This window comes from Mytilus californianus, unplaced genomic scaffold, assembly GCF_021869535.1.
Source record: "Mytilus californianus isolate M0D057914Y unplaced genomic scaffold, xbMytCali1.0.p SCAF_1, whole genome shotgun sequence".
NCBI classification, from domain to species: domain Eukaryota; kingdom Metazoa; phylum Mollusca; class Bivalvia; order Mytilida; family Mytilidae; genus Mytilus; species Mytilus californianus.
Genome location: NW_026262581.1, coordinates 17,679,856 through 17,706,050, shown reverse-complemented (window position 1 = coordinate 17,706,050; position 26,195 = coordinate 17,679,856). Strand labels below are relative to the sequence as shown.

Sequence of the window (26,195 nt, the reverse complement as noted above, 5' to 3'; positions counted from 1 at the left end):
TTCGGCAAAGTAAGATCTACAAAAAAGTTGATATGACCATAATTGTCAATTGACCCCTTAAGGAGTTATTGCCCTTTAAAGACAATTTTACACAATTTGTTAATCAAGTTTGCTTACATTTAAAAATCTTCTCCTCTCAAACTACTGGGCCAATTACCTTCAAACTTTAACTAAATGTTCCTTAGGGTATCTTGTTTATAAATTGTATCCGAAGTTTGTATCCATCGACAAACATGGCCGCCATGGCTAAAAATAGAACAAAAGGGTCAAATGCAGTTTTTGGCTTATATCTCAAAAACTAAATCTTTTAGAGCAAATGTTACAGGGGTAAAGTTGTTTAATTGGTCAAGATCTATCTGCCCTGAAATTTTCAGACAAATCGAACAACCCATTGTTGGGTTGCTGCCACCGAATTGGTAGTTTTAACAAAATTTTGCAGTTTTTTGTTATTATTTTGAATATTATTATAGATATATATAAACTGTAAGCAGCAATAATGTATGGCAAAGTAAGATCTACAAAAAAGTTAATATGACCATAATTGTCAATTGACCCCTTAAGGAGTTATTGCCCTTTAAAGACAATTTTACACAATTTGTTCATCAAGTTTGCTTACATTTAAAAATCTTCTCCTCTGAAATACAGGTGAGCGATTCAGGCTCTTGAGAGCCTCTTGTTTATTTTAATGTATCATATAAACTATTGCAGTAACACACTTTGGGAGCTTTCATACCATATAACAACAACAGATGGTACAATAGTAAACAGTCAGTATGATGCTACTCCATCGTATAAGGAAACCACCGATGTGGTTGTAACTAATCCACTATCAGAGCCATATTTTCCTAAGGATGTGGATGCTCATCAAACTTACAGAATAACCCAGGCTTTTAAAGTGATGATCAACAGGAGAATTTATAATGTGGATAAAGAGAAATTTCATAGTGTTGTTAAACAGACTTTAGCAAAGAGAGTTAAAGGTATTTATTAGCAGAAACAGTATTTGACATGTGACTTTGATTTACATTTATAAAAGCTTCTTATTTCTCCAATCAAGTGGACAATATTTTGTCTATTGATATTTGTTTAATGAAGGTCTATGTAATAGAAAGAATGGAATGCAGTTGGGGAATTTAGATGCCAAGATTTTAGAAAGTACATGTACATCATAGCCCGAAAGGTGTTGATAAATGTAATTGAGATGAATGAAAAAGATGCAGAAACTGTGAAATTTTTCCCTTAAATGTCAAACTTTTTGTAAATATTTTTTGAGAAAATAGATGGAAATGATTTTATATAAAAAAATTTAGAGAAATCAATCTTTGCTGTTACTAGACATTTTCAATGATACTAAAGTGTAAATTCAGAAAAAAATTATTATGAGGCTGTTGCTACTGTAAATTCAGAAATTATTGCGTGCATTTATTATTGCGATTTTGTCATTTTAGACTTAAATGCAATTTTAATTTTTACGATTTTGAGAAAAATCCTGTTTAGTTCATATAAAATATTTCAAAATGCGAGTTTAAATTATTGCGTTTACAACTCTGTCACATTTGTCGCAATAATAAAAACCTCGCAATAATTTCTGAATTTACAGTATTGAAAAATATTTTAAATTTGGGTCCAGATTTGTGTTTCCATCCTTCCAGTACATGTACTACTGACCGATGCCAATACAAAAATGATTATAACATGTTTAAAATGATTTATTTACAGCTGCCAATGTTGACGATGTTAAACTAGTAGTGTTCAACGAACAGAAAGTTGTTGCAACAGTGTCAAATTCAAGGTAGATAAGCATGATTACATTTAAAATAAGTACTAAAATGTTGATATTAAATAAGACTCAATAAATCGCTTTACTACAACAGAATATTAAACAATTATTTATATTCTAACAAGATAAGATTTTAAATCTTAAATCATAGACAGATTTTGAATGATTTATTCATTGTATTTAAAGAATTGGGAATATTTCAGATGAATCAGTTTTCCATTTTTAAACGGATTATTGGTTATTTGTTCGGTGATGTACTGTGGGCGGTTACCAAACAGTGGCTGTGCAATAACTTGAAAATGCTTTGATGAAATTTTTTCAAATTTAGATACGTTGTTTTTTTGTGACTAAATGAAGGTCAAGTATGATTTTCATGATTTTAGCTTTTATCATTGTTGAGTTGTAGACCCTAAAAGTAGCGAAAAGTGATACTTAGAGCATTGTTCATGTGATAACCTGAAAACTCTTGGACGAAATCTTTTCAAATTTAGATATGTTGTTTCCTGTGACTAAATGAAGGTCAAGTTCGATTTTCACGATTTTAGCTGTTATTGTTTTTGAGTTGTAGACCTTTAAGTAGCGAAAAGTGATACTTAGAGCGTTGTCCATGCAATAACCTGAAAACACTTCAACGAAATCTTTTCAAATTTAGATGTGCTGTTTCCTGTGACTAAATAAAGGTCAGGTTTCAGTTTTCATGATATATATGCTTTTTTCGTTGTTGAGTTTTAGACCTTTTAGTAGCAAAAAGTGATACTCAGAGTGATTTTGGACTTTCCATTTCTAAACCCTACAAAAATTCATTTATTTTTTTTTTAATTGATCCTGTTTGGGGACAGGATTAGCAAATATCATTTCATGCAGGAAAATCCAGTTTGCTGTCAATCTGACAGCCTTTTGTATTTAAAAAATGAAAATTATTAGAAAAATTATCATCATGTCTTCTAATTAGTATTACTAGTAGTAATTTCAAACTATGAAATTTTACTGTATTTTTTAAGCAAAACAGTATGGAGATATAATTACATTGTAAATGTCAGTGGAAATATATTGAATGCTGCTGAGGAAGGGAGCATGAGTAAGCAAGATCTACAGCAGGAAATCAACTTTACTTCACCACGGCAACAAGAGTACACTGTTATGGAATCTGACATCAGTGCTGTGTCATACTCAGATTTGTTCCAAGTTCATTTCTTTGGAATTGTTCCAAACGATAAAAAGTTATCATTGATGAACCATGTTAAGCTATACTGGGAAAATGTAACAGGTATGTACTGATATTTGTCATATATATATGAGATCCTTATATATTTATAGAAATCTATTGGGTTAATTTATTTTGTTGTGTCATTGTCTCATTTATGTTCCATCTCCTTTATTCATTCATATGTTACCATGCAGTTGGTTATACTATCTTGCATGCAGAATGTAAATTTAATTGGAAGAAACAAGTCTGGTCTTACATTTTTACCTATTTTGTTTGTCAAGCGAAATATTTAAAATACATGTCCAAGGCCCAATATTTGCCACATAAAGTTGAGCAGCAACGAATCCAGGCGAATCAATAAATTCAACAATTTATACAGTAAGCACTGAAATGCTGTGTGATCAGAAAATCTACAGTAGAAATATTTGTTGTTTAGCATATATAATTCTGAAGGTACACTATTCATATAAAGCAGAATAAAGGAGTAGGCCCAGTAAGACCCCTTTTTGGCCTCAAAATATAGCAGTTTTACAAAATTGTTAAAATGTAAACTGTTAGCTAATTATTGGAAAGTAGAATTCTTCTGTTACATAAATATGGGCTGTCTTTGACAATACAATGCACATGTTTCGGGTACTAGCATCATTAAGTCATGCTAATTTACTGAAATCTTCACAATTTTAGCATTTGAGGTAATTTTTAGACGGTTTCCATCTTAAATGGAAGTGGCTGCATATGTGTTCATTCTTAATATTTAAATGTAAGTTGTATTTGATGATAATACATAACATATATAAAGGTTGAGAATGAACACGGATGCGGCCACTTTCAGTTTTGACTAAAACCATCTGAAAAGTGACATATTATGGCATATTTCATATTTAAGCTTGAATTTGAACGTCTTTAATGACTAAATCAGCTCAAATCTTTCACATAAAGTAATTGAATCGACTGAAGTAGACACTTAAGTGTTTAAAAAGTGTCCAAAATCTTTCATCAGATGAACCTGAAGTTTGAGGCCAAAATCGGCCCTTACCCCTACTCCTTTAAGTATGTCGCAGACTACGGTTAATTAAGGCTCCGTAGGTCAGCACAGAAAGCCTATCCAACTTTAAAATGTTCTGATATAGAACCAACTGTATTAGATCAGTACATTCACGGGTTAAACAATCACGAGTTAAAAAATCACGTTCAATTTCACTATCCACAAACATTTATTCAGGCAATTGCTTTTGCTAGTGAATTTGAAGCTTTCTTAGGTTCTTCTGATAGAATATTTAAACCTGAGGGGATAGACAGTGAGCGAAGTGACTTCACACTACAAACATTAACGTGTAAAGAGGAAAATAGTAAGCCTGAAGGTATAATTTTTAAATGTGTGGCAGGAATTTTATCCTGATTATGTTATGTTCTAGTTGTCTTAAGATAGGAGATATTATTGTTTTATTTTGCAGCTTATAGCAATGTAGAGTTGTCTTCAGTATCAAGAGAAAATACGTTTGAGGATTTGACTGGGTAAGTATATTTCCTATCCTTGGCAAATAAGCTTCTTGCCGAAACTTCGACCTCAGGTCAAATTACTTTTAAAGAATTCAGTATTGAATAATTATGATTTAGAAAAATTAATTTCTGAAGAAAAGAAAAATGTTGTCTATAAATATGAATTTGCATTGGTTTTAAAATTGTCTTATCTTGCTTTATTTTGATAGCAAACCATAAGAATGTAGATCTCCTTTAGAAATTTAATTTTATGTTTTTAGAAAATCATTGACAACATTCACGTTTATCGTTACTGCTGATGGAAATATGCTATACCCAACTCTGACTGAACCTGTCAATTACACCAAGATGGTCATACCTGAGGTACAGGTGTTTCCAGGGAAGAAACATGTGACCAGGTACAGTTTGTGTTTCAAGTTGGTACTGCAGTCTCAACATATTCCAATCAACAAGACAATTATAAAGACACTACTGGAGAATGCTTGGAATGCTTCAAACTTGGGTAATCTTCTTTTCTTTTGCCAAAAAAATCATATTTAAATTTGAAAATTATGGAAGTAGATAATCTCTGTCTGTATGAAAACCTTGTGAAAAAGGCCAAAGTTGAGATCTTCTTTCTTATTCATCAGCTTGCTGGAAATTCATAATGATTTAAGGTAAATAAAACAATCAAGAAATATTTCAGATTCTCTTTTGAATTTCATCAACAAAAAAAAAATATTAAGGGGATATTTAAACTCCTGTGTTAATTGCATGTGTCCTAAATCTTAAAAGAATTAAAAAATGAATATTTACTGATAGGTAGTTTGCAAAATATTTTTTTTTTGACAAGAATATATTTTTTATTTATAACAAAAATTGCATCAAACTGTACTGATCCAGTACCAGTTACCCTTACAAAGTTAAGGTTTTTAGAAAACAACTTTTAACAGGAACTGCTTTTTGAAATATTTTTTCTAATAATGAAAATTAAGTGTTACCAAAAGGTAACTTTATGACCATTTTCAGAGTGACTTTAATTTCTTCGATAAACTACTAATACACTGAATCCGAACTAATCTTGAATTTATGTCATCTAAAATCAACAAACATAGGCAGATCCAGGGGGGGAACCCCTCTTTTGTGGCAGTCAGTGCCCCCCTCTGGATCTGCCACTGACAAGTTACACTGCATTGAAGAGGACTATAGAAATTGATTTTGAAATTAGTAAATCTTTTTTATTCTTTGGAAAGAAACTTTTTATTCAAAGTTAGTTAAGGTAGTTAGTTACCTTTGCTATTAATTTATCAGTCAGTTTTATCAAAATCAAGACTTTATAAATTGATGACATCAATGTCCCCACACATGTATCTTCCCAAGATGTGTTGAAAGAACAGTGGAATCAGGATTTAATTGTCTTAATTGGATCAAACAAAATTAGTTTTAAAAATATTTGTATGAAAATAAAAGCAGTACTGGTATTTACACATAAGGACAGTAACTTGTAACTGACGATAACTGTTCTCAACCAGTATGCATGATAAGGTATGGATTCTATTATTTTTTGTGTGTTTTTCTTCATACCTAGCTGGTAAGTCTTAAAAATTTGATTTGACACAATACAAAATTAGAATACAAACACAACCATACATTTGATAACAAAAACCGTTTTTCTTTCAGGATACTTGGTACGTGTAATATCAACAGAACCATCTGTAGGTGACCTTGGTACTCATTTGACTTCTGTCCTGTATGATGCTGAGAATAAAGAAGGAGAGGCAGTAACCCCTGACATGGAGATGGAACCAGATACCATAGTAATGAGGAAAGAGGCAGAAAAGCAGAAAATTCAGGGGAAATTATATTCTGCAGCAGAATATAGAATTAATACATTGTTTACTGCTAGCGTCAGATATGAGAATACAATGACAGTTACTGATAGTCACAATGTTGCGAATATGCTGAATCATGCTATAGCAAATACAACAAAAGGTAAGCTGTTTGAATTTAAGTACAGGTATATTGCTTTGCAATGACAAAATGTGAGTCAATGCACAAAGAAATTTCTTGATATTATTGGTCTATAGCTAGATTCAAATAAGTTACTCACACATAGCTTAAGATCTTGAGGCAAAACTTGTGCAGCAAAGAGTAGTGTATCTAATAGACTTTTCAAAATCCTTAGACAGTGGAAAATCAATTTAGCCACAGAAGATTATATCCATAAAACTTAAGTATTTATCTGTTAATAGAAGTTCAGTTTTTTAAAACATTTTCTTGTACAATCTTTCTATGTAGCTGTCAAATAAAAGTTAGTTTTCACAAAAAATGATAAAAAAATGATATTTTTTTTATTTTTCAGATCAATTAAAGAGTATTAAAACACATATATTACTGAAAAAGGACTATGTGTCCTCTTCTAACACCAGGTGAGATATGTATTTAATAATTGACAAAAATAAGGAATTTCCTTCTTCTCTCCATGTTTGATAGCTTTCTTTGATATCATATTACTGTCATATAAGTCTGGACTAGGAAAAACCTGGCTTTAATCACTTATCAAATTTTTTGAACTTTGTTTTTTCCTTGAAGTTCAAACAACTGTACAGGACTGTGTCCATACAAGATTTAATGTCCTACATTTTACAAATAATGTCATCTTATTGAAGCTAACACTATACAGTTGATTACATAGAACTAAATGTAATACTTTCTTACATTAGTATTTGACATATAAAACAAATTTCCATCATTAAAACTTGATTTACTGTGGGCATTTTGATTGTGACTAGTGAACAACTAACAGAAATACCAAACTGATTAATGTGATTTCTTTACAAATTGCAGTAGAAATTTACTAACATCAATTAAATTGTGAGATTTATTTATGGCAATAGTCATCTTGCATTGATAAAATATTGCATTGATTTCTGAACTAACAATTTTTGTTATGTATGTCTAATTTCAGTGTTAAGATTGCAAAGCTGTACTTTAAGCTAGAAATAAATAACACCACTAGAAAACTATGGGAGACATCATTAGCCACACTGAAATATAAGCTGGACAATCAGCTAGACCCTAAGGTACAGACAGATACCACAAGTATTCCTCACAGGAAGGTTTATGTTTTATACCTCAAGGGAAAGGTCCAGAACTCTGACAGACTTCTTTCTGTTTTGAAACTTAATTGGATGTCTGTTGCACCAGGTATGTTATGATATTATTTATATAAATGAAATTTTATGTTTTGTTATTATCAAGGTTTAAATTGAATAAGCTATCAATCACTTATTGGATTATCTGAAAATGACAGGTATGAGGCCAACAGAAAATACTGCAAATGGCACAAACAGAACAGTTAATATCCCAATATGTTAAAACTCAGAGGTTTTTTCCATTCAAGATAACCCTACTCAAGGGAAGCACTTATTAGCAACAGAACTTAATTTAATTTTCTGTTGAAATAAATTTTAAATTAAACTAACAAAATGGACTAATTCCATTCAAAAATCTTTTAAAGGATAGCAGACAAAACAATGCAACAGAGAAAAACATTTCTTCACCTACACATATTTCACTTGTAAACAATCACGTTTTAATCTATGAATATCTGGAATTACTGGAAGAAGTGGGTTTTTTTTACTGTTTTTAATTTACTTGTTTTTTTTCTTCAGATAAACCAGTTGTAGTTAAAATGATTGATACCAGCATATATGTAGATGTCAGTTGGTAAGTTATTTAAATCCTGTCATTCATTAAATCTAATATCAGTCGTTCTTCATCTCTTACTAGGTGCCACTACATTTTTGATTTTAGGGCCACTCCACTCATGTGCATAATACAATTATCCAATGCACTTATTACTGGTGCAGAAAGATGACTTTTTTCTTAATTTGTTGTAATACAAATGTATGATACTAATTTGAATGAAACAGTTGAGAGAATCAAAATCAAAGACCTGAACAGAATAGCCAATACCATCTAAGAGAAAGTTTTTTTTTGGAGGGAGGGAGTTGCAAGTTCAAATTCTTTTATTGAATAAGAGATATGAATTTTTATAGCAAAACATCTATTCAAGCATGTCAAATTCTTATGGCATGAATATTGTTCAGATGTGAAATAATTTTAACAGATCTTTTCAAGAAAAAAATATTTCTATTTATAATAAACATATAGTATAAAAATTATGTATTTATCTAAAAGTACTTATTTCATTTCAAATTTGAAGAAAAATAATTAGAAAACATGTAAATGGTGTTTAATTTTGAAAACTGTTTGTATTGTTTTATAGGAATATAGTGACAAAAGTGAGATACATTGTTAGTATCAATGATACAGACCCAGAATCAAAGGGCATTGACCCTCCAAAATACAGTGCTCTAAATGTTAACCTGACACAGTGTGGCTGTAGTGCTACTAGTCTGAAGAAACATTATGTATACTCTAAAACTATCAACTCAACTCGAGTTAGAACTGCTATTAGTACAGTGTGGAAAGATGCCAACAAAGGTAAGCAAATGTTTAGGGTCATAAAGATAATTAGAATTATGTGAATGATAGAAGGTGTTATAAATTTGGGTTTCTGTTTGTGCTGGAGCTCTTTGTTGATAGTAACTAAAAATATAAATTGATGTTAAAACAACTGCTGTAAAAACATATAAAAGTATGAATAAAAATAAGGTGTTGGGTAAAATGTCAGTGATACAGCAACCTAAGAACACTAAATACTAAAACACATCTAGAGATGAGCATATATTACTAGTGTATTTTTTATACATTTTGACTTGGATGGAGAGTTGTCTCATTGGCACTCATACCACATCTTCTTATTTATATTGTAACTATATTCAAGATTTACTTGTTTACAAAATTTAAATATTTATTGTATTATTTTCATTATTAAGCAGCATTTGAACATTTTTTTTTTTAAACTTTTGCATTTCAAATATTTATGTCCAGAAACATAAAGTTATCATGCAAAAGAAGTCAATTATTTTGAAAGGCAGCACTTCAAATGCAAAATTTGTTTATTTCAGGACTGTCCAGTACATCATTATTGGTTAGAGTAAAACAACAGTCCAGGAGACAAAAGAGAGCTACTCAGCCATCTCATAAACTGGTTGATGGAAATGGGTATTTACTTTCTTATTTATTTAATGCTATGCTTTGTCTTGAATAATTTTTATCTGTCTATTATTAGCCTAGAAACTAGTGTTTTCTGAATGCTAAAGTATTATAGACCTTTGATTTTCACTGTAATGTCTGCTATCATTCCTGTGTTAAGTTCAAGAACTTGTGAATGTACATGTTGAGAACACAAAAGGTCAATATTGATATTACGAATTTTCAACATAGTGATTTAAAGAATCTTTTTTTTCACAAAAAATATTTTGTAAGTCTGATAGACAAAAAAAAAAATAATGGCACTTTATTTATTCACTTCTAACTAAAACATAATTTATGACCACTTTTCTCATCACTTGGCGTTTGTCGTCCATCGTCGTCGTCTGTTAACTTTTACAAAAATCTTCTCCTCTGAAACTACTTGGCCACAATCATCATTGGGGTATCTAGTTTTAAAAATGTGTCTGTTGCTCCCGCCTGCCAACCAAGATAGCTGACATGGCTAAAAATAGAACATAGGAGTAAAATGCAAATTTTGTCTATTATTTTGAAAACCGTTATAAATAGAGAGAAAATCTGACAGAAACAAAAACGTTGAGAATGTTGAGCTCTACCAATATTGTCCATATACGCCAAAACTGTCAGACGATTTCTTATAGGAGTTATTGCCCGTAAATGACAAAACCATTTTTTTTTCATTTTTGCCTATTATCTTGAAAACTGTAATGGATAGGGAGAAACTTTAAAATGCAAAAATGATCAGCAAGACAATTTCTACAAATAAGTCTAACATGGTCGAAATCATCAGTTGTCTCCTTAGTAGAGTTATTGCCCTTTGATGACAATTTTTACCAATTTTTTGTGTTTTTTGCCTTATACATGTATCTTGAAAATTATAATAGATATATAGAAACTGAAATAAGCAAAAAGGATCAGCAAGACAAGATCTACAAATAAGACATAGGGAGGAAATTGTCTGATGACTCTTTATTGGAGTTGTTGCCCTTTAATGACGATTTTCACCATTTTTTTTGTGTTTTGCCTTATATGATAAAAATTATAATAGATAAGTAGACACTTTAAATCACAAAAATGATCAGCAAGGCAAGATCTACTAACAAGTCAAATTTTGCAGATATAGTTAGTAGACTGTCACTCTTTTTAGGAGTGATTGCCCTTAAATTAGGATTTTTTTTACCCTCTTTTGTGTTTTGTGCAAAAACTAAAGAAGATAGAGAGAAACTAAACAGACTAAAAGATCAGCAATACAAGATCAACAAAACAGAGATTTTTGTTATGAAGTCTATTCTCGTTTACAATGTTGGAGAGTGTCCTTTGTTGATTATGCACATAGACCAAGGTGAGCGACACAGACTCTTTAGAGCCACTAGTTATATAAATCTGAACGATTTCCATTTAAGTGACATAAACCTTATACTCTTGAACATGGGCATACATTAGAGGATTAATAATTTAGCTTTACTTACAAAGTTATCAGTCAAACTGGGCTTTGGTGAAAAACTGCAGCCAATTTGTTTCCTAAAATAAAGGCATAAATATGTTTGAATTTTGACAAAAACCATAAATACTATCCCATTTGATTACACAAGACATACCAGTCATATAATTTAGATTAACTTGAAATACATAACAATGAATATAATAAGTGCTTTAGTGCCATACAGCATTCATAATGTCAGGACATGACTAAGGATTTTAGGGCCTTTCCTCATGTTCTGTAGATTTGAGAATATGACCCCATTATGTTGTCTTACAGTGTAACTTCAAGCTAACATACATATCTAGAACAAGTCAAGGGTTTTCTAACATTTACCATATATATATGTACATGTACTGTTGATTCATTATTATTCATTGGATACCAATTTTTGTTGATTTTGTGGGTAAAGGTGATCCACTAATTTAAATGTTCAACAAGGTACAAATTTTCTATAAGCTTGTATGCAGAAATATCTCGAAATCAAGTATCCACAAAAATTCAATTTTTCCTCAATCCACAAAAATAAATGAATCACAACAGTATTCATGTTTTTTGTAATTCAGAAATCAGTTTTTCTCAGATTCTTTCCTTTGTATCTGTCTTATTCTCAGTTTGACTTAATCCAGAATTTCAGTAACTTATGTGTGACAGGAGACTTATTAGGTATGATTCTACTGTCTGAAGCATTTGATGAAAAAAACTGACAACTAAATAAGAATTTTTTAACTTTACAGAAGGGAAGTAACTCCTATGGAGTATACAGTGGCAGTTGAAGATGAAGAACCACAATCATTATTTTTGAATATACCAAGTAACAATCGCATAAAAACACCATTAAAACAGGCAGGATCGGAACCTTGTCTATGTAAACCCAAACTGGCAGGATCTCTACAACTGGACGGTCAAACACAGAATGCAGATAAACCAAAAATTGCAGAGGCCATCAAAGATGCATTTGTCAAAGAAAATCCTGGTAAATATTTTAAAAGACAACTTTTTGGTTCAATAGAATTTTTAAATTACTAAAGGCCTTGCTGGAATTTGTTACTAAATGTTTTTTTTTATCCTCCCACATATTGACACAGTATTATATAGTTATTGACGTGTTCAGTTGATTGATTGTCTAATTGTTCCTTGACTGGATTTTCAACGCAAATTTTACAGAATCTTTAGTATCCAACTGAATATTTCATCTATTTTATTTATCAGTCCATAAGATTTTTAGAGGTTTTTCATAGCAATATACGGACGAAAGGGGTAGACATCTTGGTTCTGCAACAGGGCTTCCAAAAACTATTTGAGCCAGCCGAACATTTTTTTTTTATTTGGATTTTAATCCTGTAAGACTTAGTTACAAAAGGCAATCATGGTAATAATTTGGGTATCATAACAATGATTGACAAAAATGATATTAAACTTTAGACTTTTGATGTAAATTTGATGTTCTGAGGTAAACTGTTACGTTGACAGTGCATCATTCAAAATGCTTAATAACATCTGCTTTAGACTATTTATTCATGCAAAATCACGCTGTCAGAAAGTTTACTTTTGTTTTTAAAAAGCAAATTATCCTAATAATGGATGTTGGCTTGACAAAGGTAAAACAGGGACCTGAGACAGATACGTGTTGCCTAAACAGGTAAATTTCAACTGTCAGACAACTAATTAACCTTGATTGTAATGAGGGGATAAAAGTAGGCCTTTTTTTGTAGTACTAATTCATCATGTCACTTGTATGACCGGAAACGCTTGGCTGGCAAAATGTCAGGTTAAAAAGATTGCATATTCTTCAATTTTTTTTCTGTATTATGTTTAAATGGCAAACCTACATTATTTCGGGCTTGGCACAACCAGACTTGAAATATAATTTATATTTTCGGACTTGTACAGGCAATACAATCGTTTTGGAATATTGAACCTGTATTACAAATGCCATTGGGCATCTTCTATTCAGTTTTCCTATTTGACTGGTTTTTTGTCGAGCCTGCGACTTTTATCGCAGAAAGCTTGACATAGGGATAGTGATCCGGCGTCAGCGGCGTTAGCTAACTTCTTAAAAGCTTTATATTTTAGAAGCTAGAAGACCTGGATGCTTCATACTTTGTATATAGATGCCTTGTTACAAAGTTTCCGTCTGTCATATGTCCATTGTCCTTGACCTCATTTTCATGGTTCAGTGACTACTTGGAAAAAAAGTCAACATTTTTTGTAATGTTAATTTCTTTCTTATTATGAGTAATAGGATAACTATATTTAGTATGTGTGTACCTTGCAAGGTCCTCATGCCCGTCAGACAATTTTCATATGACCTCGACCTCATTTCATGGATCAGTGAACAAGGTTAAGCTTTCGTGGTCAAGTCCATATATCAGATACTATAAGCAGTAGGTCTACTATATTTGGTATATGGAATGATTGTAAGGTGTACATGTCCAACTGGTAGGTGTCATCTGACCTTGACCTCATTTTCATGGTTCAGTGGTCAAAGTTAAGTTTTTGAGTTTTGGTCTTTTTTTCTAATACTATATGCAATAGGTCAACTATAAATGGTGTATGGAAATATTTTATGATGTACATGTCAGTCTCACAGTTTTTATTTGACCTTCACCTCATTTTCACAGTTCATTTCTCAGTGTTAAGTTTTTGTGTTTTGGTCTGTTTTTCTTCAACTATAAGCAATAGATCAACCCTATTTGATGTATGGAAGGATTGTAAGGTGTATATGTCTGTCAGGCAGGTATCATCTGACCTTGACCTCATTTTCATGGTTCATTGGTCAATGTTAAGTTTTCATGGTTAAGTTTGTTTCTTAGATACTATAAGCAATAGGTCAACTATATTTAATGCCTAAATTGATTGTAAGGTGTACATGTCTGTCTGGCATGGTTCATCTGACCTTGACCTCATTTTCATGGTTCATTGGTCAATGGTAAGTTTTCTTGTTTAATACTGTTTCTTAGAAACAATAAGCAATAGGTCAACTATGTTTGGTTTATTGAATGATTGTAAGGTGTACATGTATTTCTCGTTTAGTTTATCTGACCTTGACCTCGTTTTCTTGGATCATGTTAAGTTTATGTGTTACTTGTAGTAAAGCTTTGTATTTAGGACTATCAACATAAAATCAATGGTTAGTAAAGAAGGCGAGACATTTCAGCATGTGCACTCTTGTGCAGTTTTACACAGCAAAGCATAGACTTTGCAATAAATGTATAAATGGGGAGCAGGAATATGATTGTGAGCAGAGTTAAGCTCACAGATCTTTTAGTTTTAAATTTGATATGTTTTCATTAAAAATATGCAATTAATTTTTATGATATATTACTTTTTAAAAAACAAATGACTATTGAAAACTTTTATTGAGACTTACATAAAAATAAATGTTTCTCTATACTTTTCTCTTCTCCTTACAGATGTAACCAAACCAGACTTAGATGTGACTGTCACTGGTATTAACAATAAAGCTAAAGACAAAGATGGGTAAGGAATTGCTTACAACTGAGAAAATAATCCAGCAAACCACCTTATCTGCTTTCTTAGTTTAGCAACTCTTAAAAGTTAAATTCTGATAACAAAATGGATAACTTCATAATCTTAAAAAAGAAGATTAAAGTTTTCCTGATTATTATCCATTGTTGTCTTTACATTTTTCTTGAGAGTCATTTTATTTTATGGTAGCATGTTTTCATGCAGTTATTGATTTACGATTGTAGAAATCCAGTCTCTGAAGTAAATTATAGAGTAGGACTTAAGGGTGACAATGTAGAAGACCTAAACTCTCCCTCTACAGCACAACTACAACAGTCTCTAGCAACAGCTGGTAAAACTTTACATTCTAGAGCACCAAAAGAGGATGATGATGATAAGGTAAGCACTTCTGGGTATCCCATTTATCCATGAAGAAAATAATTTATATTTATTCAACTTCAGATATCAAATATCGGAAAGGTAAAATCGACCATTTATAAGGTAATTAGAAAAACTAGAATTCATTTATTTAAAAAATACAAATCTATCGGTGTCACATCTCTAGTTAATATTCTTCATTTTTATTCATCAAAATGGCCCAAAATTGTGTATACATTACATAATGGATGAAGTAAATAATATAATTTGAAGCTAGTTAGGAGATCTCATTAATGTTTCGTTTACTGTATGTTTAAAATGTAAAAGCAAACAGATGCCAATGAGACGAACTCTCCACCATATACCAAATGAAATGGATGATTATAGGTCATTGTACAGCTTTCAACAAGGAGCAAAACTGGTACCATATAGTTAGCTATAAAAGGACCAAAATGACAAAATGTAAAACAATTCAAACATGAAAACTGATGAACTGATTTATGATAAAACAAAAATGAAAAATAAATATTAGACATAAACCAACCGCAACCCCCTGAATTACAGGAATTAATTGTTCTCTACAGATAGGCAGAAGGATCAGATATCCAATGGACACTTTACATTGGTTTTTTTTTTATAAATTTCTTTACAGAAATGGACATTACCCCTAGCTATAGTTTTAGGAGTATTAGCTGCCATAATAGTTATTACTATAATCTGTTGTGTTATACATAAGAGAAGGTCAGTATTACATCACTTTATATTTTATACCTTTGAGTAAGTGAAGGTTTGAAGATAGTCTATATATATATATAATGCTCCTATTCCCATTTTTGCAATCACTGCTTTATCTGTTAACACTCATAATCACTATGTTTAAATGGCGGGACATTTGTATGTATATCCCTCTATTTTAATAAACCAATGGCAAAGAAAGAAAAGCTCAGCACAGAATCAAAATTTATTTCATGAAGGATCTGAATGCTAGATCTTTACCTTTCAACGTTCAAATAGAAAAAAAAGATATTTGAAGTAATGCGCATCACTATTTCTTAAACAACATATAATGGAAATAACTGAAATTGAAACGTTAAAGTAGTCTTTAAATGTCTGTCTGAAAGTCAAAAGTCAAAGGTCAAGTACTTTCATTTTGCTTGTGGTGAAATTAAATCTGTGCTGCATTTTTATTGCCATTGTTCTATAATTGTAATAAGAAGTACATAAAAAATTATGTACCCCATTAAAGCACAGTGATGATATTTTTACAACACAATGTTTTTAAGCACTATGTTCAGTCTAAATAATATTTACTATATCTGGATTGCTAAGTTAGATATCATGTTGCACAAAGTACATTGCAAATTGCACCTAGTAATTTTGAAAAATATAATAGACCTGGTCTAAAAGGCTATGTGAGATTTTGCCATCACTTGGTCATCATTGGCATTTTAAAAAATATTCATCTCTGAAACTACTGGGCCAATTAAATGTTACAAAACTTAAGCTGAATTTTCCCAAGGGTAACTGGGTTAAAAATTGTGTCCTGGGATTTGATTCATAAGCAAACATAACTGATTGCAATAGAGGAGAAAATAAACATCAAAATGAGAGCGATTCAGGCTCTTGTGAGCCTCTTTCGTTTAAGTATAAAGATTTATCAATCAGATTAAGCTTTGCAAAGTAGAGCTTTTTTTTATATAGTCTGTTGAATACTGTTCCAGTCTGCACTTAGAAATTGGACAATATATGCAACTTCATGATATAATTGGAATTGGAGACAGAATTTATTGTTCTAGGATTCAAAGACAATTTCAAATAGTGCCAAAAAAAATTAAAAGCACAAACTATAAGAAAACCAAGATTTTATATTATACTAGAATCAAGAGGTTACATTTTCTTGTAGGTTGGAAAAGAAATATGAAGTTGAAAAGTTACAAATGTCAAGTAAAAACCATTTATCATTGAAATATATTTGATATCTAATGTGTAGAGCATTTCATTAACATATGATTTTAGCATGTAGTTGCATGATTTTTACTTAAGGGATGACTGTATTGCATTTGAATGTTTTCAAAGATTGTAGTTATTGAGAAAAAAACAATAAATGTGAATCTGGATGCCCAGGTAATCAAAACAAACATTGCTTATATCTACATCCTTTGCAATCTGGTGGATGGTAACTGTTTTTAAAATTCAACAAATTTAGCAAAATATTTGAGATCTACTTTTGAGAACTTGAAAATGATTCAAATATATTTATAAAAAGCATTTTGAAATGGATTGATTATTTTTGCAAACTGTATGGTGATCATATTATTTGTTAACACGAAATATTTTCCAAAGCAATATAGTTATTTATGATGTTATTTTCTTTAAAATCAGTGGATTTTAAGTTTTATTAGAAAGTCATCTGATGGGCATCATGTAGGGTTGCAGTAGACTTGCATGCTTGCCTGTATTCGTGCTTTTCTTTCTGCTTGTGATGAAGAATTATAGATTGTAGTGTCAGTGGTTTTTTCCAAAATACAAAAAAAGAAGTTAATTACATCTATCTGACTTAGAAAATTAAGTTATTAAGTAGAATGTTAAAAAAAACTTGCTATTATATTAGTTAGTTTTCTAATTGAAAACAAATTTTTTGGAGGTGACAAAAAGTTTTAATTCTTTGCTAGATATTTGGAATTGAACAGATGTAGCAAAATGTTGGTCTCTCCTGTTGTATTTATAATCCCTTGTCCTAAAATATCACATGCTCTGTCTACAAATCAGTTTGTTATCCCACTGGGTGATGTAGTTAGGGGATGATGTATAGATTCTTCTTTAATATATATACATTCAAGTTCTCAGTAACATTTAGTAAAGATAAAAAAAAAGAGATGTAATTAAAGTTCCTTGAACAGTTTGATCATTTTAACCTACATTAATGGCATGAATTACTTAGGTGGAAGTTAAGTTATAGATCTTACTTTGCAACTACTATGTCTATAAACAGGAAAATATTTTTTTTTTTTTTTTTTTTTGTCGATTTGATGAACATTTTTGGACAGCATCCTTATTGGCTTTTTAAAAGATTACGAGAAGCTGTGCTGCTATTTTTAACTTTAAATAGTTGTTTACAATGAGTCATGCAGAATTTACCCTATAAGATATAAAATTAAATGCTATTTTAGAATTCATAGTAATAAAGGTTAACTATACTAAACTAGTCCTCTGTTAATTTTTGTATTATTGTCATTTTGCTTAGTTTCTTTTGTTACCTATTCTGACATCGGACATCGACTTCTTTTAAACTGAGTTTTACTGTGTGCATTGCTATGTGTTTGTTTATTTTACATTGGCTAAAGGTATAGGGGGAGGGTTAAGATCTCACAAAACATGTTTAACCCCGCCACATTTTGGGCCTGTCCCAAGTCAGGAGCCTCGGCCTTTGTTAGTTTTGTATGTTTTTTAATTTTAGTTCATTTATATGTTTTAAAGTTTAGCGTGTGACGTCCATTTTCATTGAACTAGTACACATTTTTAGCTCACCTGGCCCAAAGGGCCAAGTGAGCTTTTCTCATCACTTGGCGTCCGTCGTCCGTAAACTTTTACAAAAATCTTCTCCTCTGAAACTACTGGGCCAAACTTGACCAAACTTGGCTAAATCATCATTGGGGTATCTAGTTTTAAAAATGTGTCCGGTGACCTGGCCAACCAACCAAGATGGCTGCCATGGCTAAAAATAGAACATAGGGGTAAAATGTAGATTTTGGCTTATATCTCTGAAACCAAAGCATTTAGAGCAAATCTGACATGGGTAAAATTGTTCATCAGGTCAAGATCTATCTGCCATGAAATTTTCAGATGAATCTGACAACCCGTTGTTTGGTTGCTGCCCCTGAATTGGTAATTTTAAGGAAATTTTGCCGTTTTTGGTTATTATCTTGAAAATTATTATAAATAGGGATAAACTGTAAACAGCAATAATGTTCAGCAAAGTAAGATCTACAAATAAGTCAACATGACCAAAATGGTCAGTTGACTCCTTAAGGAGTTATTGCCCTTTATAGTCAATTTTTTACAATTTTCATAAATTTTGTAAATTTTTGTAAATTTTGTCATGAATCCATCTGTGTCCTTTGTTTAATATGCACATAGACCAAGGTGAGCGACACAGGCTCTTTATAGCCTCTAGTTGTTTAGGGGCCAGCTGAAGCCCGCCTCAGGGTGGGGATTTTCTCGCTGTGTTGAAGACCCATTGGTGGCCTTCGGCTGTTTTCTGCTCTTTGGTCGGGTTGTTGTCTCTTTGACACATTCCCCATTTCCATTCTCAATTTTATATTGTATGCTATTTTATTATAATGATATTCCATTATTAATAATGCTTAAAATATTATATCAGTTATATTTAGCTGTAATTGTACATAATCATATCTATGAAACACACTCTAAACCATATATATATGTTGTTTTCATTGTTGGAATCATTTTTTACCTAATAATTGTATCATTTTGAGATGGCCATATACATGTAGACATGAACAATTATATTTAAACCCTACTGGCTCACCTTGCCTTCAGAAAATGTTGTTTTTGCTGTATTTAGACCCCTTTACCAAGAAATTTGTTTTGCATGCACACGTATAAAAATTGCGGTTTTTATCCAATGCAATCATAGGTTTGAATGATGTTTTCAATTAGACTTGTATATATATATATCTATATGTTAAAAAAATTAAGGTTACTTATATAATAATCTACGTTTAATGGTAGAGTAATATTTATGTCCATTTTCAGAAACATGAGAGACTACATTCCTCTTATATTAAAAATGGCCACAAGATATAGCAAAAAAAGAGAGCTGAAAGTGGTGTTAAGCCCTAACAATCACTCAATCAAAAAAACATGAAGAATTATGGGTTGATTATTTTGTTTTATCTCTGCATCAGAAAGTTTGTATTTTCTTGAGTTTTACCTCTGTATTTGAAAGCCTGGATAATTGTACACATCTCACATTGATATAAAATGTGAAATTATTTTAAAAATTAAAAAAAGTGCATGATAAACACATGAATGTAATTAAAATTTTAAGGTAAAGTGTTTAATTTGGTAAAATAAGTTTTATATGTTGTTTATATATATTTCAGACACAGAAAGAGAGAGGATTTAGTTCAAAGAGAACACAATGTGAAGAAAAATAATTCCTATGATCAGGAACATTTCAGTGACCCAGCAGCTTATGAAAATAATGCCTATGAAGGACGTCAAGAATTTCAAAAAGTCTCTTTGTAATAAACACATAAACATGTAAAGGATATACATTTCTCATCCAGTTCCATCATTGTAATAGACACATTTAACATGTGAACGATAGACATTACTCATTTAGTTCCGTCATTGATCATTGCATCATTTATTACATTAAGAGTATGTTGAAAGATTTGACATTATATTTGGAAGTAGACATGATTGTTGTTGCATGGTTTGTTACATGTCTGTTACATGTCTGTTACGAACTATTACGAATGATAGGATGGAATGGAATCATTTTTTACCTAATAATTGTATCATTTTGAGATGGCCATAAACATGTAGACATGAACAATTATATTTAAACCCTACTGGCTCACCTTGCTTTCAGAAAATGTTCCAACATCCGTCTGTCCATCTGTCCCAAAGGTGCTCAGGTGACATAAAACAAACACCAATCAATCAATCAATCAATCTGTTCCAAAGTATGTACCAATGGACAGTTTAAAATATTTTAAAAATCTCTGAAAACACAGGTCCAATTTAGACCAAAGTTTAAACTTAGAATGAACCATCTATGTTGATTCCTTAAAACATTTTGTCCAGCCATTATGACTGTCAATATTATTTACTTAAATGGGTAAACAAACAATATTGCTCCATTATTTTTGTCATATACTTTTTATTTAGTAAATATTTAACTATGAGCAGAAAGTCCTAATTGTGACTTTGAGATGAAGAACTGCAATATAATTCTGGAGGTTTTACTTTTGGTTTTGTAAAATGTGTGTAGGCATTTTATGTCATGAAATAATTTACCCTCTATTCCTTCTTTCCCATTAAAGCTTGTGTCAAAATATGTGAATTTGTCAGATTTTTTCTTTTTTATGAATTTAATCAAAATCACCAGCATTCTCTCTTTTATATTGAACTCAAATCATCTAGAGAATTTATCATCAGTTATGTGTTTTGGAAAATATGGTTACCTATAATTGATTTCATCCACATAATTTTGACTTAAGTCGGTATTTGTCTCATTGATGATCATACCATTTCTCCTTATTTTTGTATGAGTATCATTTTGAGTGTGCTTGTCAATATACATTCCATTTCAGTTCGTTTTAAATATGTTGAGATTGAACTATGAAGATGTGAATTACAGTGTATATGTAGTATATATCAGATGTTTTATCATTTAAGAGCTTGTCTCACAGAAAACCATGCAAATTTATTTACTGTTAGGCCACAGAAAAAAAAATGAAAAAGGATGACAATTTTATTGACAAACAATGTAAGTCCCTCTATTTTGATGTTCTTGTCCTTCAAATCAGATACAATAAACAGATCTCTTTTTTTTCTTTTTTGGAAATGGCAATAAAAAGTAAGTTTGATCAGAAGAAACAGAATGGTTTTCTTTTGGCCTTATTATACCCCACTATGGGATTGAGGCTTTATTGCAAACACCATGTCTGTCCATACATCCTTTCGTTCAACAAATATTCCACATTTCTCTGGTACCACTGATAAGAATATTTCCATATTTAGTCAGCAGCTTAACAGTGATGAATTGTATTTTGTGAGCAATTGCCGGACACCACTTTCCTGTTTGCAGATAGTTTGAATTTTTTAATATGTTTTCTAAACAGATTGACTTCATATATGTAGTAACATGTGAGAGCTTATTAGATCTTTCCGACACCTTTGTCCTATTTTCACATACTTCGAGTTACGAGTGGGTGTATGCTTGAACCACATGTGCATTCTTTAAGATCTTCATTTTTCATTTGTTTGATGTTATATGGTAGAAAGATATTACTTTGTAGATATTGAATAACTCCAATTGTTGACTAGTGCTGATACACTTTTGCCTTATTTATTTTTTATTAAGAAATGATGTAAATATATGAAAATCCACATTTGTAAGGAGTAAAATCTGAGTTATTCAGGAATCTTAACACGGGAACATTTTCTATATACAAACTTTCATTGTTCTATGAATCTATGCCATACATTTGATGTTCCAAGTGGCTTTTTTTTAAAAGAATTTAAGGTGAAATTTTCAAATATTATTGACAACATTAAATCCTGTTTTTAATGATTAAATATTTGTCCTTGAGGTTTTGACAGTACTTTGATCTGTATCAATGGATACATTTCTCATTTATATATTCGTATATGCAAGATCTGTACAGCATAAAGAATATTGCCTTTAATCTTATGACACAAACAATATACTGCTATGTGATATTATTCTTTTTATTATTTTAACAGGGTGATATATTTTACATGTTTTCCTGCATTCTGTTTTTATGTGACTTACGGGTCATTTCATAAACCAACTTTTTTTGGCATTTTTTTTCACATTGAATAAAGAAGGATGAAATACCAATCAAAATGTTTTATGCTTTTAAATCTGAAGTTTTTTGGTGGAGAAAAATAGAATGGTGTATAATCATACTTTGTACTAAATACTTTGAAAGGAACAATATAAAACACAATTTTATGTATAAAGCAAACCTAACTAAATTACTTATGATTTATTTAGAAACATCACAACGCTTAGTACAAAAGAAAATTTGTTTACATATTCCTCTTTTACAGAAAATACTGTATATAAATGTATTTATTTGAAATTATTTTTATACAAATATTTGTAGTACTAATAAATACTTATTTGTTATGTCTTTTTTCCTTGTTAAAAGATTTGCATGAATTTGTTAAATCCAGCTGCATGTTTGTTTGTCTGTTCCAAGTGAGTCATTGTCTTTGATATACTGTGGGTTCATTTATATATGTTGGTGCCACTGGATGTTGAGCAACCAACAACCATATACGTGGGTACCTGTATGGATTGAGGAATAATTATATTGTCTTGTATATTTGATTTTGAGGTTTTGCCAGTCTGCATACAAGCCTATAGAAAATTTGAACTTCGTTGAACATTTAAATTTGAGGTTCACTTTTACCAACAAAATCCACATAAATTGGTACCCAATGAATAATGATGAATCAACAGGTCTCTGAAAGATTTTTCTGTGCGAGTAGATCAGTAGCTCCACAACACATATATATATATACTACAATAACAAAGAGTGCACACACTGAAATGTCTCACCCGCTTTACTTATGATTGAACTTATGTTGAAAGTATGTAACATGAACGCTAAACTACAAATATTACATAAACCTGGGACTATCATCAATGATCCTTTTAAATGAGCTCATAGTCAGATGAACCCTGCCAGACAGACATGTACAGCTTACAGTCATTCCAAACATCTAAATAGTATCTAAGAAACAGACCTAATTACTCATACTGAACATTATCCAATTCATTGAACTATGAAAATGAGCCCAAGTTCAGATAAACCCTGCCAGACAGACGGTCCGAGTACACAGTTATCGTCCTTTGATTTTCGTTGTCCACGAATAAAGTCCCTAGTGTGGACAGTGTGTTGCTTGCCAATTTTTTTAGTACCCCTTCCAAATGTATTCCTTCATGTTTTATGCCTCAAATAGCAAGTAGGGGGATGAAATTACACTGTAAAAAAATTTGGGTCATGAATTGTAAAGTAAAGTAGTGATTTGGTCCAGCTGAAAAAGGTTAAAAATTAGCACTTCGGAAGCTGTCAAAAGATTTCAAGACCCCCTTAACATAGTCCATATTTTGAGTTAGAGCCGATGAAGTTTTCTATAATTTTGATATAATTTGTCCCAAAAGTAGTACAACACACTGTAAAAATATTATTGAGAAAGCGCAGGTGGGATTTTTTTTATTTTCATTTATTGTCTAAAAGAAATGCACTACGAAATAACTGTGTACTCGGACCTAAGAGGCGAAATCAGTAAATATAGAATCTGTACTTTGGCAACTTCCCTGAATGATTTAATGGTGTCAATTTGTCAGATAGCATGCAACTAAAGGATTTAAACTTTTATTTGATAGAAATTCTGCAAAAATTACCCATTTTGGCATTATATGGTCAAAATAAGCATTTCAAAGCTTTTTCAATTTTGATGCATAAGTGGCATTCTGACTTTCTATGTGACAGGTTTTCCTGTGTCAATATTTGTGTTTCTATGCTTTAACCCAGTTGTATTACTCATTTGTGAACTCTGAATCTACAGAAAATAAGATTATCTCAGACAATATGTGCAAAATGTGTTGTATAAATGACCCTCGTGTAACGGCCTGTTTGGATCAAGTTAAATGTGAGGACCTAGGTACATAAAAGTTGAAGTCCATAATAAAGATTTCGCTAAATTTGTATTATAAGCACTTCACAATGTCTTTTGTACCTGTTTCATTTCACATAGTATCTTTCTTTTCTTATGTTAAATAGCAAGTGGTTCAAATATAAGCCTGCTGAGGCAAAAATTGCATGTAAGTTTTTCACTAAAAAGTGAAAAATCTTTGTATCAGACCATACTGTCTGCAAAAAAAGTTGAATGCAAGAGTCCTTTTATGCTCAGATTTATTGTATCATGTAACCTGAGTATAGAAATTATAAAAAAGACACAAATTTTTATTTCCTATAGCTTCAGTATGCATTTTTAAATGTAAATATGTGCTACGGCCTAAATTGACCCTAAATTATTTTCAGTCTTACTTGGCTTAAGACCCTTTTATACTAATATGGTATGCTATTTGTAATTTTTCTTTCCATTTAAAGTACATTTAATACATATGTAAGGATTATTTATAACCAAAAAACTCCACAAATTTAAAACTGCTGGAAAATAATACATCTTCATGTAAGGCCCCCCTTCATTGGAAAACCTCCATTTTTTGGCACAGGCTCATATAAATTTGACTTTTAAATAATTGTGATAAGTCTGATAAATCAAATGAGTATTCTATTGCTTTAAATACATAATATGTCATATATTAAGGCCTTTAAAATGTAATTTTTTGCAATATTTTAATTTTTAAAGCCCCAAATGTTGATAGTTGAAATTTTTCAATTTAAACGTCAAAATTTAACACGCGAAGTTGAATATAGAATTTATCATATTGTCTATAATATATATCCTATTGCCATGAAACTTTGTCAGCAGTCTCATAATTTATTAAGCTTTAGTCATACCAAGTTTTATTAAGATTGGTCAAATTTTTCTATCCTATTAGGTCCGAGTACACAGTTATCGTCCTTTGATTTTCGTTGTCCACGAATAAAGTCCCTAGTGTGGACAGTGTGTTGCTTGCCAATTTTTTTAGTACCCCTTCCAAATGTATTCCTTCATGTTTTATGCCTCAAATAGCAAGTAGGGGGATGAAATTACACTGTAAAAAAATTTGGGTCATGAATTGTAAAGTAAAGTAGTGATTTGGTCCAGCTGAAAAAGGTTAAAAATTAGCACTTCGGAAGCTGTCAAAAGATTTCAAGACCCCCTTAACATAGAATTGTCCATATTTTGAGTTAGAGCCGATGAAGTTTTCTATAATTTTGATATAATTTGTCCCAAAAGTAGTACAACACACTGTAAAAATATTATTGAGAAAGCGCAGGTGGGATTTTTTTTATTTTCATTTATTGTCTAAAAGAAATGCACTACGAAATAACTGTGTACTCGGACCAGACATGTACAACTTTCAATGCTTCCATACACCAACTATCACCAAATATAGTTGACCTATTGCTTATATTATCTGATAAACCAACAAAAACCATGAAAATTTACATTGACTACTGCACCATGAAAATGAGGTCAAGGTCAGATGAAACTTGCCAGATTGACATATACACCAGTGACCTTACAATCATTGCATACACCAAACATAGTAGCCTATTACTTATAGTATCTGAAAAATAGACCAATCCACAAAAGCTTAACATTGTCCAATGAGCCATTAAAAAAGGTCAAGGTCAGATGAAATCTGCCAGATATGTACACTTTACAATCAATATATCTAATATATTGCTTATAGTATCTGAGAAATAGAAAAATCACAAAAACTTAACATCAACCACTTAACCTTGAAAATAAGGTCAAGGTCAGATGAAACCTGCCAGTCGGACATGAACACC

General features: G+C 31.1%; 2 protein-coding genes across 3 annotated transcripts; both read left to right on the top strand.

Moving 5' to 3' along the window:
• The first annotated feature begins 2,854 nt into the window (after window positions 1-2,854).
• On the top strand, window positions 2,855-10,547 carry LOC127706700 (uncharacterized). Its single transcript, XM_052211705.1, has 10 exons — window positions 2,855-3,047; window positions 4,442-4,502; window positions 4,748-4,989; window positions 6,147-6,458; window positions 6,829-6,895; window positions 7,435-7,673; window positions 8,141-8,195; window positions 8,758-8,975; window positions 9,503-9,599; window positions 10,493-10,547. Exons 1-10 carry the CDS (start codon window positions 2,855-2,857, stop codon window positions 10,545-10,547), a joined length of 1,539 nt encoding a protein of 512 aa, XP_052067665.1.
• A 1,286-nt stretch (window positions 10,548-11,833) lies between these two features.
• LOC127700412 (uncharacterized) lies at window positions 11,834-22,846 on the top strand. Of its 2 annotated transcripts, XM_052203869.1 has the most exons (6): window positions 11,834-12,064; window positions 14,505-14,571; window positions 14,805-14,958; window positions 15,590-15,678; window positions 16,841-16,881; window positions 20,064-22,846. In XM_052203869.1, the coding sequence occupies exons 1-6, from the start codon at window positions 11,842-11,844 to the stop codon at window positions 20,084-20,086; spliced, it is 597 nt and encodes a 198-aa protein (XP_052059829.1). In that variant the 5' UTR covers window positions 11,834-11,841; the 3' UTR covers window positions 20,087-22,846. The 2 variants fall into 2 exon arrangements, with proteins under 2 accessions (XP_052059829.1, XP_052059820.1); XM_052203860.1 differs by lacking the exon at window positions 16,841-16,881.
• The last annotated feature ends 3,349 nt before the right edge of the window (window positions 22,847-26,195 follow it).